Below are 18,581 nucleotides of genomic sequence, written 5' to 3'. Positions count from 1 at the left end.
TTCCTTGACTTGATCTGACTGTCAATAGATTTTGTTTTTGACAGGTGCACTGTCCCCAGTGTCCACATCATGGGTACACCAGTTTGTCAGACCAGGGGTCAGGGAAAAGAGGCTAGCATATTGTTGCAAGACTTGCTTGCAGTCAGTCTGCTGTTGGGCAGAGAGGATGTCTGAGAAAATCACACCCTCTACTGACCCATCTTTTGGGCTGTAGGATAGGAGATCAGGGAGTGGTTCACTCTCTGCTTCCTGTTCATCAGTCACCATCAGCATGGTGATGTCAGCCCTTTCATTGTAGAGTTTAAGGCGGTTCACATGGATGACCCTTTTGGGTGTCCTGCTAGTGCCCAGGTCAACTAGATAGGTGACCTCACTCTTTCTTTCTAGGATAGGGTAAGGGCCACTCCATTTATCTTGGAGAGCCCTTGGTGCCACTGGCTCCAAAACCCACACCTGTTGCCCAGGTTGAAATTCAACCAGTGCACCTTTTTGGTCATACCAGTGCTTCTGGAGCTCCTGGCTGGCCTCAAGGTTCTTGGATGCCTTTTCCATGTACTCAGCCATTCTGGACCTTAGGCCAAGCACATAGTCCACTATGTCTTGTTTGGGTTCTTGAAGAGGCCTCTCCCAGCCCTCTTTTACAAGACAAAGTGGTCCCCTTACAGGATGCCCAAACAGAAGTTCAAAGGGTGAGAAACCTACTCCCTTCTGTGGCACTTCTCTGTAAGCGAAAAGCAGGCATGGTAACAGGACATCCCATCTCCTTTTGAGTTTTTCAGGGAGCCCCATGATCATACCTTTCAATGTCTTGTTGAATCTCTCAACAAGGCCATTGGTTTGTGGGTGGTAGGGGGTAGTAAACTTATACTGCACCCCACACTCCTTCCACATGTGTGTTAGGTAAGCAGACATGAAGTTGGAACCTCTGTCTGAAACCACCTCCTTAGGAAAACCTACCCTGGTGAAGACACCCAGGAGGGCCTTGGCTACTGCAGGAGCTGTAGTAGTCCTAAGGGGAATTGCTTCAGGGTACCTAGTGGCATGATCCACTACCACTAGAATAAACTTGTTCCCTGAGGCTGTGGGTGGCTCAAGTGGACCCACAATGTCCACTCCTACCCTTTCAAAGGGGACCCCCACCACTGGTAGTGGAATGAGGGGGGCCTTTGGGTGGCCACCTGTCTTGCCACTGGCCTGACGGGTGACACAGGAGCTGACAAACTCCTTCACCTTTTGGTGCATCTGGGGCCAGTAGAAGTGACTCACTAGCCTTTCCCAAGTTTTGGATTGCCCCAGATGTCCAGCTAGGGGGATGTCATGAGCCAAAGTTAGGAGGAACTCCCTTTACTTCTGTGGCACTACCACCCTCCTGGTGGCTCCAGGAGTGGGGTTTCTTGCCTCAGCATACAGTAATCCCTCTTCCCAATAAGCTCTGGGTACCACTGACATCTCCCCTGGCTTCTGAAACAGCTTGCTGCCTCAGGCTTTCAAGAGTGGGACAGTCTCGCTGACCCTGGCACAGCTCTTCCCTAGAGGGTCCCCCTGGGCCCAAGAGTTCAACCTGGTAAGGGTCAAGCTCCATGGACTCAGTTCCCTCAGGGGTATCTACATCCTCTCCAGGGGGAGAGGGGTCCTGAATGGTTTGCGGTGTAGAAGCTGGTTCCCCAGTCTTCTTTCCTTTTCTCTTGGTTGGCTGGGCCATTATTCCAGACTCCAGACCTACTTTTTCACCCTTCCTCTTGCTCTGTGCTCTGGTTTGCACACACACCAATTCAGGGATGCCCAGCATGGCTGCATGGGCCTTCAGTTCAACCTCAGCCCAGGCTGAGGTTTCCAGATCATTTCCAAGCAGACAGGCAGCTGGCAACTTTGGAGAGACCACTACCTGTTTCAGGCCAGTAACCCCCCCCCCCCCCCCCCCCGCCTAATGTTACCATGGCCATGGGATGACTAGTGGTGACACTGTCAGCGTTGGTGACTGGGTAAAGACTTCCCAATCAAGTATTGCTCAGGGGAAACCAGTGTGTCTTTCACCATAGTGACACTGGCACCTGTATCCCTCAGAGCTTCTACCCTAGTTCCATTCACCCAGTGGTACTGTAAGTATTTCTTTAAGTTGGGGGGCCACACAGCTACAGTGGCAAACTCCACTTCTCCCAAGGAGACTAAACTTGCTTCAGTGTGTTCCCAGATTTGCTCAGGGTACACCTCTGATCCCATTTGTATGCTTGCTGCCCCAGGAGTAGCTGTACTGGGTGCCTTAGGGGCTTTGTTTTGGGGGCAAGCTACAGTTAGGTGTCCCTGCTTTTTACAGGTATTACACCAGGCCTTTAAGGGATCAAAGTTCTTCCCCCTATATGGTTGGGGCACATAGGGAGTAGTTTGGGTCCCACCCACCTGAACAGGTTTTTGGGGCCCTTTTGAAGACTCAGACTTTTTAGGGATTCTCACCACCTTTCCCCTGGGGAGGTTTTGTGACCACTTTCTTTTGGTCACCCCCAGTGGTTGTCTTGGTCACCCTAGTCTTGACCCAGTGGTCTGCCTTCTTTCCCAATTCTTGGGGAGAAATTAGACCTAGGTCTACCAAATGCTGATGCAACTTTTCATTTGTGCAGTTACTCAAAATATGTTCCTTCATGAATACATTGTACAATCCAGTAAAATCCTGCACACCATGTCCAGCTAACCAACCATCCAGTGTCTTCACTGAGAAATCTACAAAATCAATCCAGAACTGGGTCTGGGTTTTGTGAGCCCCCCTGAATCTAATTCTATACTCCTCAGTGGTGAATCCAAATCCCTCAATAGAGCTTTCTTCATGAGGTCATAGGATCCTGCTTCTGGCCCAGAGAGAGTCAGAAGCCTGTCCCTGCAGTTACCAGAGAACAGTTCCCACAGGAGTGCCCCCCAGAGAGGTTTCTTCACTTTTCTGATATCACAAGCCCTCTAAAAGGCTGTGAACCATTTGGTGATATCATCACCTTCCTCAAATTTAGGGACAATCCCTATGGGGATTTTAAGGTCAGAAGTTTCCTCCCTATCCTTATTTTTGTTATTGCTGCCACCATTGATGGGTGCTAAACCCATCTCTCTCCTTTCTTTTTCTAGAGCCAGGAGCCTGGACTCTAGCTCTAATCTCTTGGCCAGCCTCACAAGGCTGTCCTCTTCACTGGGGGGTCCCCCAGTGTTCTCTCTGGGACCAGAGCCACCTGTAGTCTCTAGGTTCCCAGATGCTAATTCTTGAGAGGGAGGGTATGGGTGCCCTCTCCTCCCTAGGGAATAGCCCAGGGGGGTTGTTGTCAACCTCTTCTGCTTCCCTTTCCTCATCTGACTGGCCATCACCATGTTCAGATGGGTGGTCCTTAGCATACTCAGCCAAGAGCTCCTGGAGCCCTAGTTTGGTTGGATGCAGACCCATTTGTAATTTTTTAAGTTTACATAAGGACCTCAATTCCTTGAAAGACAAGTGTAAGTAAGGTGTGAGGTCGAGCTCTTCCACCAGGTCCATGTTATTATTATCACTAATAGCTGGGTTTGTTTGAGACATTCTAACCTGACAGTTCTAACCCTCTACCCTGACTATAGTGACTTTTATTGTTCTAAATTCTGATGGGACTTAAGCAAGGCCCTAGCAAGACTTTTAGTAATTTTGGAAAGACCAATCAGAATTCTAAAGGCAATTTTTAAGAGTTCTGTTGTGTGATCAGATGGTAACCAAGTAGTCCAACAAATGCAAATTTGTATCCCACCGCTGATCCACCAATGTGAGAAAGTGGCTCTGTATATACTGTTCCCTAATAGGTACAGGGTGTACAGAGTCCACAGTCCCCCAGGGGCTGATAGAGGTTAAAGTTAGGTATGACCTTACTCTCTAAAGTGGTAGCTTGGTCGAGCAGTAAGGCAGTACCAGAGGACAGTGTAAAGCATGTGTTGTACACACTCAGTCAGCAAATGGTCTCACACACTCAATAACTGAACTCTAGGCCAATGGTTTATATATATAAAATATATGCTTGTTTTATTTTTAGAACCACAAAGGGAATAAAAATATACTTTCTCAAAATGAGAGGTTGAATATAAATACTTTTGCACTAAGCAATGGATTCTTGTAAATAGTCACAGTTGGTTGCAATAAACAATCCTATTTCCTAAACATTACAATGCATTGAGCTCAATGGTAAATTCAGGTTATTTGTAATAAATTACTTTTCAGATTACTTTTGGAATTCCAGGTCTGGTTCCTAGATCCAGCCCTGGGACAATATTCAGAATCAAGTGGTGAAAGTCGACTTAATTACTGTACTGATTTTTAAATAATATTTAGCTATTTCAAAAGTTGACACTTAGAAAATATTTCAAAGAAAACATTCAATGGATCTCTATGGCAAGAAATTCAAGTTGCAGGTAGAGTACTTTATCGTTACTTTTGTAATCCAGGTCTGGGTACCTAGACTCAGCACTGGGGTCTTTATCAGAAACAGGTAAGTAATTACGTTTGCAGAGATTGTACGATTTTAAAAGAATATTTCAAGATTGCAGAAATCAACACTTAGAAGAAATTTCACAGAAAAGCAGTCAATGGTTTCCTATGGAAGAAAAAGGAGTTAAAGGTAAGTGTAGTTGTGGGTACTTTTCAGAGTCAGTGCTGGGCACCAAGATCCAGCACTGGGAGCTCACCTAAGAGCAGGTGAGTAAATTTGTTTTTGGTACTCGGCTGATTTTTGGTGAATATTTTGAGTTTTGAAAAGTTCACACTTAGAAGAATTTCCAAGAAAAAGCCAGCCAATGTTACCCTATGAGGAAAATGAAGTTCGCGGTTTAAGGGTAAGTTCTCGACTGGCAGAGTTGAAGTTCTGGGCATAGACTCAGGGGTCTCCCAGTGTCGGGTAGGTACAGTCAGTTCACCCTCAGCGGTTTCAGGACGGCCAATCTTGATTTAAAGAGTCTTAATGTCCACCCAAAATCATGGGTGGCTAGTGAGTTTTAATCCATAGATGAAAAAATGTACCTCTGTACCGCTGTCGCCTGATCACAGTACAAGTATCCAAAGGTAGCGGGGGCGTCATTGTAGGCAAGTCCACTGCACCTCAGGGAGGAGGGGCCATTCACAGGTGATGGCAAGAACTCTCCCTTATTGCTGAAGCTGTGTGTCATAAGGTCAGGTGTGTCTGTCAAGATTGGCTATGACGCTCCAGGGTAAATTATACACTTGAGTGCGATCTGATTCTGGGCGGATTAAGGGCAAACATCCTAGGTGCCCAGGGAACCATGCGTTCGCCAGGGTCGTTCATCCAAGTCACTTTTCGTCCTTTGTCATCGACACCTGTTAGCCAAGCTCCAGGTACTATTACACCCTGGGTGTGAGTGGGTGCAATTTGGGAGCCACTCTCTGCGCCTTGGAGCCCCACCACAGGTGGCCCCATTGAGTCCATCTTGTTCTGGATATTGCACTAATTTGGAACTTGGGAGGGGGGTGGGGGGCTTACTCTGGTTGGGGGAACGTGGCTAGGTTACCAATGCTTCTGCCCAGCCTCTGAGGTCTGAGACCACCCAGTAGAAGTGACTCCGCTCAGAGAGATTCTGAGCAGGCAGGCCTCTGCTGGTATAACTTGTCTAACCCCGCTCCCTCGACTCCAAAGGGTGCCCTGCTAAGGAGTGCAGGGGCACCAGAGTGGCCTCAAGCAGCCCCCAAGCATCGAGTCCCAAATCCTGAAATGCAGGCATGAGATCTGGGCCATGGTAAGGCAGGTGTCCACATCTCTGACACCCGCAGGCAGGTTCTGCTCAGTCCCAGGTGCTGTACTGCTTCTGTGCGGGGGAACAAGGTGGCTCCGTACTCCTGTATATGTTCCTGTCAGTGTGCGGTGAGGGTGGATGGTAGCCATGCCCGAGAAGCTCCAATGGTTAGGACGTGGCTGCCATTTGTAGAGAATCTGGTGTGCATGAGCTAGTCACTTACATACAGGTAGTTGGTGATGGTGTGGGGATATGATTTCCCTCGACTGTCTTCATCCGGCTCTTGTAGGGAACCCAGGTTTGGGTAGATGAAACTTATGAACTGCACAGTAACAACAGGATCTCTGTAACAAAAGCAGTAACCCACATAAAATATTGTGTTTGATATGTCTGGTACACATTCTTTGCAGCAGGCATATTAATCCTACATGGTTCCTTAAATAAATGAAAACTGCCACTAAAAAAACTCCTATCTCTATACAGCGGGTACATTAATAAATCAACAGAGTTAACTTGACCCATTTATTGTTTCTTGAAAACTGCTGAATATACAATGAACTTTGCAGTTCTTTTAAAACTGCAGCACTGCTACAGAACTGGCCCCGCTAACAAAACCTGCTCTCCATCCTTCCAGCCTCCGAGGGAAACGTCCGCCCGTTGTCCAAGGCCCGGTACAGCTGTTCCTGACTTGGTGGTGTTTAAAACAGACAATGTCTTGTTGGGCAGTCCACCAGCACTGACCAGCCTGGGCATGCTGTGGTGGGTACATGGATGCAGTGTTCGATATAAAACTATGGAAATTAATGTGTTCACATTACCTAAAAACAGCTTGACCACTAGAAGGGTTGAACCTGCAATGTGTTCTCTTTAGCAATCATTTCTGACGTTTTGCAGCAGGGAATCTTGTGTCAACTTCAAAAACAGATAATCTTCTCTTACTTTTTGCTTCTATTAGTGGTTTGCCCAGGGCCCCCAGCTCACAGGAGTCAGAACGACCTGTATCACCACAAGGGGATTTCGAGTTGATGTGATGACTCAGTCAGTCTCATTTTTACACTACCTGCCCCGTGGCCTGCCCAATGTCCAACTCAGTCAGAGAGTGAAAATTAAGTGAAGCAAGCCACACAGGCCGGTCCTGAACTTGTGTTTACTCTAGTCAGTCACTCCAGAGTCTTGACACCCAGCACCCACGAGTCTGACTCGACTCTGAGGCTGCGCCGTGTCAGCACGGCTTTTACTGCCATGCTGGGGCTGGGCAATAATTTTTGCCAGCGCCTTCCTCATTTATAGTGCTTTTGTCCTATCAGTTTAACGTCCATGTGACCCGGTCGGAGGTCCCAAACACGTTGGTACTTTTACTGCACCAGGCACCACGTCCTCAGCGTGAGTAGTGTGCAGCAGGTACGGGCTTCTACTTAAACATGTGCTGATAGCTGCAGCACATGTAGTGCGCACACTTTATGCTCTTTCGTTCTTCTTGCTGACGCAGGCCTGCAGCATATACATACAATGTATCAAATCGTGGACTGCTCTATCTGGCCCGCCCTGGCCCGGGGTCACCATAGCAACAAGTGAGAGGAGTTCTTTCCCCCATCCAGGCCATCATGTCTATGCAGGCAGAGCTTCAACAAAGCAGTGCAATCAAGGGCTGCTCATGCCACCAGAGCGCTTGCCAAGGCCGACAAACAGCCAGGTGTCGCAAGCAAGGTATCAGGAGTCACATTGGGTGGCATGGGGTTACAGTTGTGACCCCAAATTGACATCCATGAGCTCTTGTGTACTGGCCGATGCGTGAGCTAGAACTGTAGATTATGGATGCATTCATTGCTTGTCTTCATTGGCTGTTATTGATTTTTGTTTTTCGTTCAAGGTGGAGAGGAAGGCCAAAAGAGGAAAAGGAGCAAGCCGGAAGCATTCCCTACAGCTGAAGACATATTTACTAAATTTCAGCAGCTTTCCCATTTTGATCAGCACCAAGTCACCTCTCAGGTTGTACCAAACTTCTCGTTGTGTTTTGGTTCAACAGTATTCAGCTTAATTTAAAAAGTTGTTCCTGTGTTTAAGCGTTCTTCATTCCTAATCTGTTAAATGCAATATCACTGAAAAACAAGCATTATCACAGACAAAAGCATTGATGTTTCAATAGAGATTACAGAAGTAATGCTTCAAGTGATTAAACCAATGAGGGGTGGCAGTTATGTCGTAGTCGTACTCACTTGACACTCCTGTTGTAAATTCTAAGGAGAATACAAAGTAGTTCTGATATTTTAACCCCTGAAGTACTGAAAGTTTCCTTCTGCAACCATTCGCCTCATTCCCACCCCACCCCACATCACCTTACTGACGCCGTCTTTTGATATTTGTTGCAATTTGCAGTTAATTTTAAGTAGCGTTAGTCCTTCAAAAAATATCCAGGCAAAATGATGGCCTTTTGAACACATGTTGAGGATTCGAAAGGTATCCAGGGTTTGTTGTTTACCCTGCAAGAACCAGCGAAAATTGCTAATTGTTGATGTTTTTTATTTCATACCAAAAAGAATGGGGAAAAAGTGGTGCACATGAAAGATTTTTCTAGTAATAACATCAACAAAAAGGATTGCTGTTAAGATCTTTTTTTCCCTAGTTTTCAGAAACAGTGGGTAAAGTATTTTTGACCACCTTTTTTCCAATTTTTTTAAGTGGTCAGTATTTAATTTATTTTGTGGCTTTGAAACCTGCATACAAATAGTGGAGTAAGATTTGTGAAAGCCAGGAGTGAACCCAAAAATCTGTACAATTCTTGAAATTATACAAACTTCTGATTTCTGCAAGGGGTCATTTGTAGATCGGTATCACATATGCTGCAAGGTTACGCCCCCCCCCCCCCCACAAAAGTATGAAAAATAGAAAATTAAATTGACAAGATTTATGTTATCTCCTCCGAAGGCAGAAAGACCGTCACCCACGCACTCCTATCCAGCAGACTGGACTACGGTAATGCCCTCTAAGCTGGAATTAACAAATCCCTGCTACACAAACTCCAGATCATCCAGAACAACGCAGCCAGACTCGACCTCTGAACCCCACGATATGAACCCATAACCCAGCACCTGCGAGACCTCCACTAACTCCCCGTCGAGAAGAGCGTGACCTCAAAGCTACTCACCCAGGCCTACAAGTCCCTCAAAAAAATCGGACACAAATACCTCAACGAAAGAGTCTCATTCCACATACCCAAAAGAAACCTCCGCTCTGCCGACCTCGCCCTAGCAGAGACCGCGCGCATCCGCAGAACCAGAGCAGGTGGAAGAGCCTTCTCCTACGTCGCGGCCAAGGCCTGGATTGAGCTCCCAGTCAACATCAGACGCTCCCCTACCCTGCACACCTTCAGGAAGAGCCTCAAGACCTGGCTTTTCGGCTGATCCGGGGCTGCTTCCCACCCCGCCGCACCCCAGCGCTGTGAGACCCTTACGGTTGAGTAGCGTGCTTTAAAAGCCCCTGATTGATTTGATGTTTAAGCTTTTTTTCTATTGATGAATCATCTAGAAAAGTAATGTCCCATTATGTCTGTCAGACTCTGCATTAGATATATAAGCTTTGTCTGTTGGCCACAAGCTCATAATACTCCGAGCCGTCAACTGGGCTGTAGATTACAATGGTATTTTTTCCATTGTGTGCCAACCATGAATAAACTTCCTAAGGAAACATTGAATAAATAAAAAATACAGAAGAAGAAAAGCTAAGCATTCTTTTTAAATGTTCCCACGAATCTCAATTTAAGGATATGGATTTTTTGTACCATTTTTGTTTTATATAATCCATAATGCCATGTTTTTTAGTGGGCTTTTTTAGGTTGCAGCCTTCCAGACAGCACAGCTGTATGGCATGCGGAAGACATCTTGGGGAGTTTCAAAAAGTTGACCTGGGAATGCGTTCTGCTTTTTTCTTGCCATTGGCTGCTTCAAAGTGACCCCCACTAGCCACTAAGCCACAGCCTCTTGTTGTTTTGTGTCGTAATTTTTTATTGCAATAGCTTTATGTAACAGTTGCACTGTGTGGTATAACGGTTTAAGAGCATCAAGCAATACAAAGCAAATCAATCGGATAGCGGGGGGAAAGGGTGCGGAGGGAAGGCATGGTACCCATGGAACATAGCAAGCCCATCTCCCGACGTTTGTGGTGCATCCCTCTAGGTGTGAAGGGTCGATGAGTTGTCGGCCTGCGCTTGCTAGGAAGGGGGGAGGGACGGTTGGAACCAGGGATGCCCAGTCCGTGTAGGTGTGGGGTAGTGGCGTAACGGAAGTTGAAGGGGCCTCCCTGCAAGGAACACAGAGGGCCCCCCACTCCGAATTTAATCCGGAGCTCTCTGGTGTGAGTACAGTGCTGAGGGGGCCCCCTGCAGCTCAGGGGGCCCCCCGCACTGCGGGGGCCTGTTACGCCCCTGGGGTGGGGAGTACAGGGACGTGGTCCGAGTGTTTAAATGGTGTAGTCAAAGAGGATCTGGAGGATTGGGGATGTATGTGCTTGTGAGCGGGGGGTAGGGGTAAGGGAGGGTGGTCCCAATTTGCCGTACCAGGACCTTCCCCTACTGTCAGGCGAGAGAGATATGATAGACTGCTTCTCACGGTAGCACAGAAGATGACGAGGGATCTGTTGTTGGTTCTCCCAGAAGGAGTGGTTTGCGTATCTGATCTGCTTGCCTGTAGGAAGCTGGGTTTCTGTTGCAGTAACCCCCTCAGTTTTTGCCAGACTACTGAAGCACTGTGACTTGATGTGCCCTGGGTCCCTGCTAATCAGGTTCCCAGGGCTTGTGTTCTTTCCCACAAACTGTACCTTGTACCCCCAATTGGCACCTCTCTGGCCACAGGTCAGCCCCATGTAATTTGACCAGGGAAAGCCTCTCAGTGCTGCAGCATTTATTGTGCCGCCCTTAGAGGCCCTGTACCCTTACACACACACACACACTGCCTTTGCAGGCTGCGTGTTTTGGTGCAGAACAAAGTCAACATAGCACACATCCCTGTGTGCCATGCCTACAACCAACTGCCCTGGCATAGCTCAGCACCCCTCTAGCTGTGTGCACTATACCAGTGGTGAGGGTATAGGTGCATGAGCCCTGTACCCCTACAGTGTCTAAGTCCATTCTTAGACATTGTAAGTGCAGTACTGCCATTAAGAGTATATGGTGCTGGGAGTTTGTCATTATGCCATAATGGCTTTACTATCAAACTTCTCAGCACATTAAACCCACACTGATGCCAGTGTGGGATTTAATGAAAAATGCACTCAGAGGGCATCTTAGAGAGGGCCCCCTGAAAACCGACCAGCCACTGGTGGGTTCCCTGACTGGTACACACCAGCCTGCCACCACTAGACAGGTTTCTGGACCCCTGGGGTGGGAGCCTTCGCTTCCTGAGCCCAGAAGCAAAGCCTTTCCTGGGCGGAGGCCCCCTATCTCCCTTTGGATAACATTGGATTTCAGAACTCTGCGCCCTGTCGCCCTAGTGCCGTTGAGGGTGTAACAAGAGTGCATCCTTGAGTCTACCCCCCAGAATACCAACTTCCACAACCGAATACATACCTTTGAACTGATAACCCTATTTTCCTCCATAGTTGATAAGATTGACAGTTTTTCTGTGAAAAGTTTTTAAGTGTGGAGTTGGAAAATCTATAAAAGTCTTTAAAACTGTAACCAAATAACAAAAATGATTTTACTTACCTGTTTACAGGAAATGTCCCAGTGCAGTATCCAGGTGTACTGCATTGTGTAAGAAAATTAATCTGTAAAGTAATCTACTTGACATTCTACTAAAAAGCCAATACAAGGTATATATACTATCTTTCAAAGCATTGCATTACTAGTAGTTCTACTGCAATCAAATCAAAAGTATATATACAACTGCAATACAAACTGTTTACAAACTGTATTATTACTGCAAAGTACTCATCACTTACCTGTGCCAGGCTTGCTTGGTTCTAGGAAATAAAAAAACGAAAAGAATATATTTATACAAACCAATTGGTCTGAAGTTGTCTTTGAGTGTGTGACAATTATTTGCTAATTGAGTGTGTACAACAAATGCTTAACACTACCCTCTGATAAAGCCTTACTGCTCGCCTACACTACCACAAATGGAGAGTAAGGTGCTATCTACTTTTACCTCTGCCTACCTTTGGGGTTCCACTAAACTCTGCACACTATACCTCACTTTGGTATAGTATATACAGAGCCGGCTTCCTACAGTGCCCGGTGGAGAAAAGAGTCAGGGTGGGGGTATGGGAAGTGTAAGGGGGAGGAAAGGCCATGATGAGGAGGAAAGATAGGGGAGGACGACTGAAGCGGGGGGAGGGGGACTGGCAAGACGCAGACTGCCGGGCAGTTGAGGGGGCAGGATAGGCTGCTCTGTGTGAGAGGATGCCCATCGCGGGGCACTGGCTGGGATGCAAAAGGGGAATAAAAGGGGGGTGGTGGTAGTTATATCCTATGCTTCAGGGGTCATCTCTTAAGAAAGGAGCCCATGTCTGCATGAACACCTTCGCCTGGTTTTGTAGGTTGTAGATAATCTGTTTGTGTGACGCTGTTTGTATCATTGCCACTGTCCAGTCCTCCGGGGATGGGGACATAAACTACCTCCATTGGCGCAGGATACATACCTTGGCTGTGGCCAAGGCCATGTGGAGTAGGCAATGCTGCGGGCGGGATAGGTCTGAGGGGGTCCTGGTGTCGTTGAGGAGGATGATAGTAGGGGAGAGGGGGGGAGTTGCAGTGGTATGGATGTTCCCAAGATATCCCCAACATATGACTAAGCTTGCCTTGGTTTGAGACTGAATTTCTCTCTCAGGCGCTCAAAGGGTTTCAGATCTCTATTGTGTAAAATTTGGTCCAAGATGTGAATTCCCGCCTCCATCCAAGAGGTCCAATGTAGAGGCCACCTGTCTATACGTAGACCCCTGATTGTCCTACAGCCAGTGAGGGTCCACAACGAAGAGATGGTGGGCACGTACCTAGGTCTTTTGCGTAGCTTGTATTACAGGGTATGGGAGGCGCAGCCAAGGGGTTTGGCCCCTGTAGAGGAGGTTCAGTCCCTCGCCGCCAGAGAGGAGCAATCTCTCCGTAAGGGTCCACTGCGGAGGATCTGGTGTGCGGGGAAGCAAGTATGCAAGTTGTGATAGATGGAGGGCTAGAGCGTAGTGCTCTATGGACGGTAGACCCAAGCCTCTACATGAGCGGCGTGCCATGAGCCTGGACACAGCTTGCTGGGCCCGCGAGGAGCCCCACACGAAGGACCGAATCAGTGAGTGTATGGTGCGGAGGGAGGCTAGAGGTACCAACATGGGGAGCATGCCCAGTGTCAAAGTGAAGCGCAGTAGGGTGACCTTTCTCACCGGTGGTACCCAGTCGCACATGGAAAATCCCAGAAGAGACCATTTCTCAAAGTTCAGTTACATCTGGGCTAACAGGGAGTACATGTTTTCCGACACCATCCCGGCCACCCCTCTATTAACTAGGATCCCTATATATCAGAGGCGTGAGGATTTCCAGCAGAAAGGGTGGCCTTGGATCGACGCTTTGGTGGTGCTGGAGGAAAGCGGCATGGCCTTGCTCTTATCCCAGTTTACTTTGTAACCGTATAGAGCCGCAAAGCTGTCGATAACCTTCAACAGGGCCGGCAGTTAGTTTTGGAGGTCTGTGAGGGTGAGCAGTACATTGTCAGCATATAGGTAAATTTTGGACTGACCGTCCCCAAGGGTGATGCCCGCAATATGAGGTGAGTGGCGAATAGCAGAGACCAGGGTTTCCAAGGCCAGGAGGAACAGGTTGGAAGTGAGTGGGTAGCCCTAGCGAGTACCTCTTCAGATCGGAAAAGGGTCCGGGAGGAAACCCCCCCGCAGTTCACTTGTGCGGTTGGGCAATCATACAGCAGTCGTACTTTGGTGATGAAGCAGTCCTCCAATCCATATCTCTCCATTGTGGCAAAAATGTAGCCTCATTCAATGCGGTCAAATGCCTATTCGCCGTCCAGGGAGAGTGCCACTGTGTCGTCCAGAAGATCCTTAGCCCCCCCCCCCCCCCCCCCCCCCCCCGAAAGGGTATGGGTCAGTGGGTCAGGGTGCGGAAGTGGTTCCTAGAGGAACAGCCCGGTACAAAGCCAACCTGCGTGTAGTGGATCAGGGAAGGGATGATTTTGCTAAGGCACGAGCCCAAGATGCTGGCAAGTATTTTAATATCACTATTTAACAGGGAGATGGGCCTGTAGCTGCCACATAATAACGGGTCCCTTCCCGGTCTGTTGTAGAGGGGTCTTACAGAGAATACCTCCTGGAAAGCAGCATGCAGGGAGTCGACTACCTCCTCGCCCGACCATCTAAAGAGTTCCGCGGGGAAGCCATCCTTGTGATAGGGCAAGATGGTGAACGCTATCTTTTCTTGGCTGATCTCTCCCACCAGTAGTTCCCTAAGCAGTAAGTAGTTCCAATATGCAGGGCAGGTCCACGCCTTCAAAGAAGCGATCCGCATTCGCCGGTGCCTCTGGGGAGTACAGTGTCTTTTAGAACGAGGCAAATTCGTTGACAAATTCCTGCGGTCGGGGAGGGTTTCTCCATTCTTCGAGCATATGTCAGGTATGGCCATGGCGGCCTCTTTGTCTCAGTTGGGCAGCCAATACACATCCTCTTGTGGTTTGTAACTCACGTTTTCCGGCTTCCCATTTGCTGCCATTATTTGATTTAGGCTGTCCAGCTTGAGTCTGTATGTCCACATGCCAAAGCCGTGTTTACAGTATTCTTCCACAAACTTGTTTTCTATAATAAACAGGCTTGTAAAGCTTGTTCTTCTCTCGTCACATTTTCTGGGCATCCAAAGACTGAGGTCAAATGTCAAGTTGTGTCTTCGAGGGAGCCTGTTGTTTATGTTCTTTTTGGCTGACTTCAAAGTGAGAGCATTTACAGGAAAAAAGAATGCAGCTTACTTTCCTCATAGAGCCTGCTTGTGCACTTTTAATTTTTTTTATTTTACACCTAGCCAGATCAAAAGGTATCTCGTTCTTCAGTTGCACAAAACATTTGCCTTTCATTCGTGGGGCATAAAGTTCACTATTGGCATTGTCCCTGTGAGTGGAAGCATGAATGTTACTAAAATCCTGTTTGAAAACTATTGCAAAAAAACCTTGCACTGATTTGGTCTGATTTACTAGTACTACAAAAGTGAAACAATTCTGTAGGGGAAATAAAAAAAAATTGGAATTTTTGCAGAGAGTTTTTCATATTTATCATGTATTTTGCAAAATTACTCTTCTTTGGTGTGTCAATGTAATTTAAGAAACTGTGTTTTTAAGGAGCAAAGTACAAAAACGCATTTTAGTCTCCGCATCAGCCTAACATATGGTGATCTTGGGCAATTTACACTGTTTATGGCCCATTCACCGTCAAGCACAGATAAGATCTTTAATTTAACAATGCTTGTTTTTCACTTTGATGTGTAAAGCATGTGTTTTATTTATGGCATCTGTGGCAACTCGTTTTGGAGAGTTGGATGAGTTTAAAGGCACGGTTTATGAAAGCTTTTGTGTTTAGCTACACAATTATATGTACGAGGCATGTGAGCTGTAGATCACATGCTTTGCATAAGTCTGCCATCTAGTGTTGGCTCCGGATGTTTGCACTTTGTTTTTCTTCAAAGAAGTCTTTTCCAGTCACGAGGTAGGGGACTCCTCCTTTCGGTGATAGTGAGCATGGGCATCTACTCCATTGCTAGATTGTTTTTTTCCGTGCTGCTCTCCGGTTCAACACAGTTTCTCGGGCTCCCCTCGGTGCGCAATCCACTACCCTCAATGGTATTGTTTCTCGATCGCATTTCCCATTCCCCGCGTATCGTATTGGTTTAAAGTCTTCGATCGGAAAATTCGTGGAGGGTGGTTGGGCCTAACCGCTTCTGGTCAGTTCGCAGTCGATGGAACAGACTCCATTTAAATTCTGTACCGGGTGTCGCGCTAAGTATCCGTGCACCGACTTGCGTGAAGTGTGCAACTTGTGTCTATCCCCGGAACACGACGAACCGGACTGCAACGCTTGCCGATCCTTTCGATCCAAGAAGATGATCTGTGATCGTCTGGCTCGACGTTGCGAAATGCACCAACAAACCGGCTCTGCACCAGATCTCGTTGGAGAAGATTCGGACCATGAAGTCGTCAACGCACAAGGAGTCTAGGAAGAGGAGGAACACATTTCCGTGTCGGAAGACAACTCCGACATGGACAAAGACTTTCCGCAGGGTCAGTGTACCGTGAGTACTGATACTCTCTGTGAGAAAGTGGCTCTGTATATACTGTTTCCAAATAGGTACAGGGTGTACAGAGTCCACAGTGCCCAGAGGTTTGGCAGAGGCTAAAGTTAGATATAACCTTACTCTCGAAAGTGGTAGCTTGGTCGAGCAGTAAGGCAGTATCGGAGGACAGTGTCAAGCATTTGTTGCACACACTCAGCCAGCAAATGGTCTCACACACTCAATAACTGAACTCTAGGCCAATGGTTTATATATAACAAATATATGCTTGTTTTATTTTAGAACCAACAATAGGATTTAAAATAACATTTCTCAGAATGAGATGCTTTATATAGATACTTTCGCAATATGCAATTGACTTTTGTAGAAAGTCAAGTGGTTGCAATAAGCAACACAATAATGCATTGAATTCAATGGAAGTTTCAAGTTATTTGCAATAGATTACTTTCAGGATTACTTTTGTAATTCCAGGACTGGATCCTAGATTCAGTCCTGGGTCAGTTCTCAGAAACAAGTGATGAGTCAACTTAGTTGCTGTTATGATTTTTAGACAATATTTTGCTATTTTAAAAGTTGACAAAATATTTCATAGAAAACAGTCAATGATTCCCTATGGCAGAAAATTCAAGTTGCAGGTATAGTATGTTCTCGTTACTCTTGTAATCCAGTACTGGGTGCCTAGACTCCGTACTGGGACCTTTATCCATAACAGGTAAGTAATTACGTTTTCAGAAATTATATGATTTTTAAAGAATATTTAAAGTTTGCAGAAATTGACACTTTAGAAGAAATTTCACAGAAAAACCGTCAATGATTTCCTATGGGAGAAAATTGGGTTACTGGTAAGTACAGTTGTAAGTATTTTTCAGAGTCAGTGCTGGGCACCAAGATCCAGCACTGGGAGCTCACCTAATAACAGGTGAGTATTTTCGTTACTCGGCTGATTTTTGGTGAATATTTTAAGTTTTGAAAAGTCCACACTTTGAAGAAATTTCAGGAAAAAGGCCAGTCAATTTTACCCTATGAAGAAAATTGAGTTATCGGTTTAAAGGTAAGTATTCGACTGGCAGAGTTAAAGTTCTGGGCATAGACTCAGGGGTCTCCCAGGGTCAGGTAGGTACAGTTGGTTCACCCTCAGCAGCACAAGGGCGGCCGGGTGCAGAGAGAGTTAGGCCCAATGTTATCCTATGACAGGTAGGGGGGCCTTGGTCGGTGGCTGCTGACTAGCAGGCCACGCGGCTGTGGTAGCTGGGCTCCTGGTCACTTACTCAGGGCAAGTGGGAAAGTAGATAGGTGTAGAGGTTGCACTGCCAGGGCAACTCGGGCGGCTGGGTGCAGGGTGCTTTTGAGCCTTCGGTTTAGAAAAAGACTGCAATCTCGGGAACGAAGGTTCTTCAGGTGCCACCACCACTTTGAGAGGTAAGTTGGGTAGTTGGAGGATAGGTAGGTACCCCGGGATTGGGCACAGGGGACCGCGGGGCGCCGGGTGCAGGGGTGCCTTTTGGTGTCGGGGAATCTTACCCTCTGTTGATCGCGGTTGGGGGGCACCTGGTTCTGAGGCTACAGGCTTCTTCAGGAGTGTCGAGGGAGGTCCTTGGGTGCCGGACTCAGGGTCACAGTCGCCGTGGGGTCGTCCTCGTGGTCTTTGTTCACTCCGGCACTAGCCAGGCTTGGCGGGTTTAGAGTGGGCTGGGTTCGCGGTTCCGGGCTGCTGCCGGGGATTAGAAGTAGATTTTGAGTAGATCCTCTACTCATGGGAGTCCCAGGGGGCTTAGAGTCAAAAGGTAGCCAGGTCCTCCGGGGTTTGTGAGGTTGCTGGCCACAAGAGATGCCGGGTTGGAGCAGCTTCGACAGGCCGGTAGGGCTGGGGCCAAAGCAGTTCCTCTTCGTAGCAGCTACAGGGCAGGTCTTCTTTCTTCTAGCTCTTCTTTGGATTTCAGAATCTGGAATCTGGGAAAGGAAGGTTCAGGGAGCCCCTAAATACTAGATTTAGGGGCGTTACAGGTAGGTGAAGGGCAGGGACCAATGGGTCCCTGTCCTGGGGTGGGTACACCCCCTATCCTGCCTCTCTCCTGTGGGAGGGGGGCAGTAGCCTAATCCTGATTGGGCAGGGCTTCCCATCTTCAAGATGGCGAGAGCCCGGAGATGTGCTTCACCTCGCCTCCCCCACCTGAGGGGTGGGGTTGGCAGGCTGGCACATCCCCTGTCCTTATTTGGGGTTTCCGGCCAAGCTTCCCACCAGAGTGGGGGGTTGCAGTGGCCTGGGGAAGCTCACAGAGGCGGCATGCCTTTGAAGCTTCCCCCTGCCCATCCTGGGGGAGGAGATTTAGCGCCTCGTCCAGGATGTGCATCGTTGCAGGCCCAGGAGAGCAGGGGCTCTCCTACCCAGGGGTCCAGCAACATGTCTGCTGTGTGGCAGCCTAGGCAGCCTCAGAACAGACGTGGATTGTAGGTTAGGTTTTTAGGGGGCATCTCTAAGATGCCCTCTGGGGTGCTTGGTACATTAAATCTCACACTGGCATTAGTGTGAGTTTAATGTGCTGAGAAGTTTGATACTAAGCTTCTCAGTCTTCAGTGTTGCCAT

General features: G+C 47.7%; 1 protein-coding gene across 7 annotated transcripts in view; it reads left to right on the top strand.

Moving 5' to 3' along the window:
- The window catches only part of MED12 (mediator complex subunit 12), a 956,599-nt gene that overhangs the window by 292,859 nt on the left and 645,159 nt on the right, over positions 1-18,581 (top strand). For all 7 annotated transcript variants that reach the window (XM_085608424.1, XM_085608427.1, XM_085608421.1 and 4 more), the window contains one exon: positions 7,607-7,725. In XM_085608424.1, the coding sequence (XP_085464550.1) occupies positions 7,607-7,725 (119 nt within the window). The remainder of the gene's footprint in view (positions 1-7,606; positions 7,726-18,581) is intronic.

Source organism: Triturus cristatus, chromosome 5_2, assembly GCF_964204655.1.
Source record: "Triturus cristatus chromosome 5_2, aTriCri1.1, whole genome shotgun sequence".
NCBI classification, from domain to species: Eukaryota; Metazoa; Chordata; class Amphibia; order Caudata; family Salamandridae; genus Triturus; species Triturus cristatus.
This window is presented reverse-complemented; position numbering and strand designations above follow the sequence as displayed.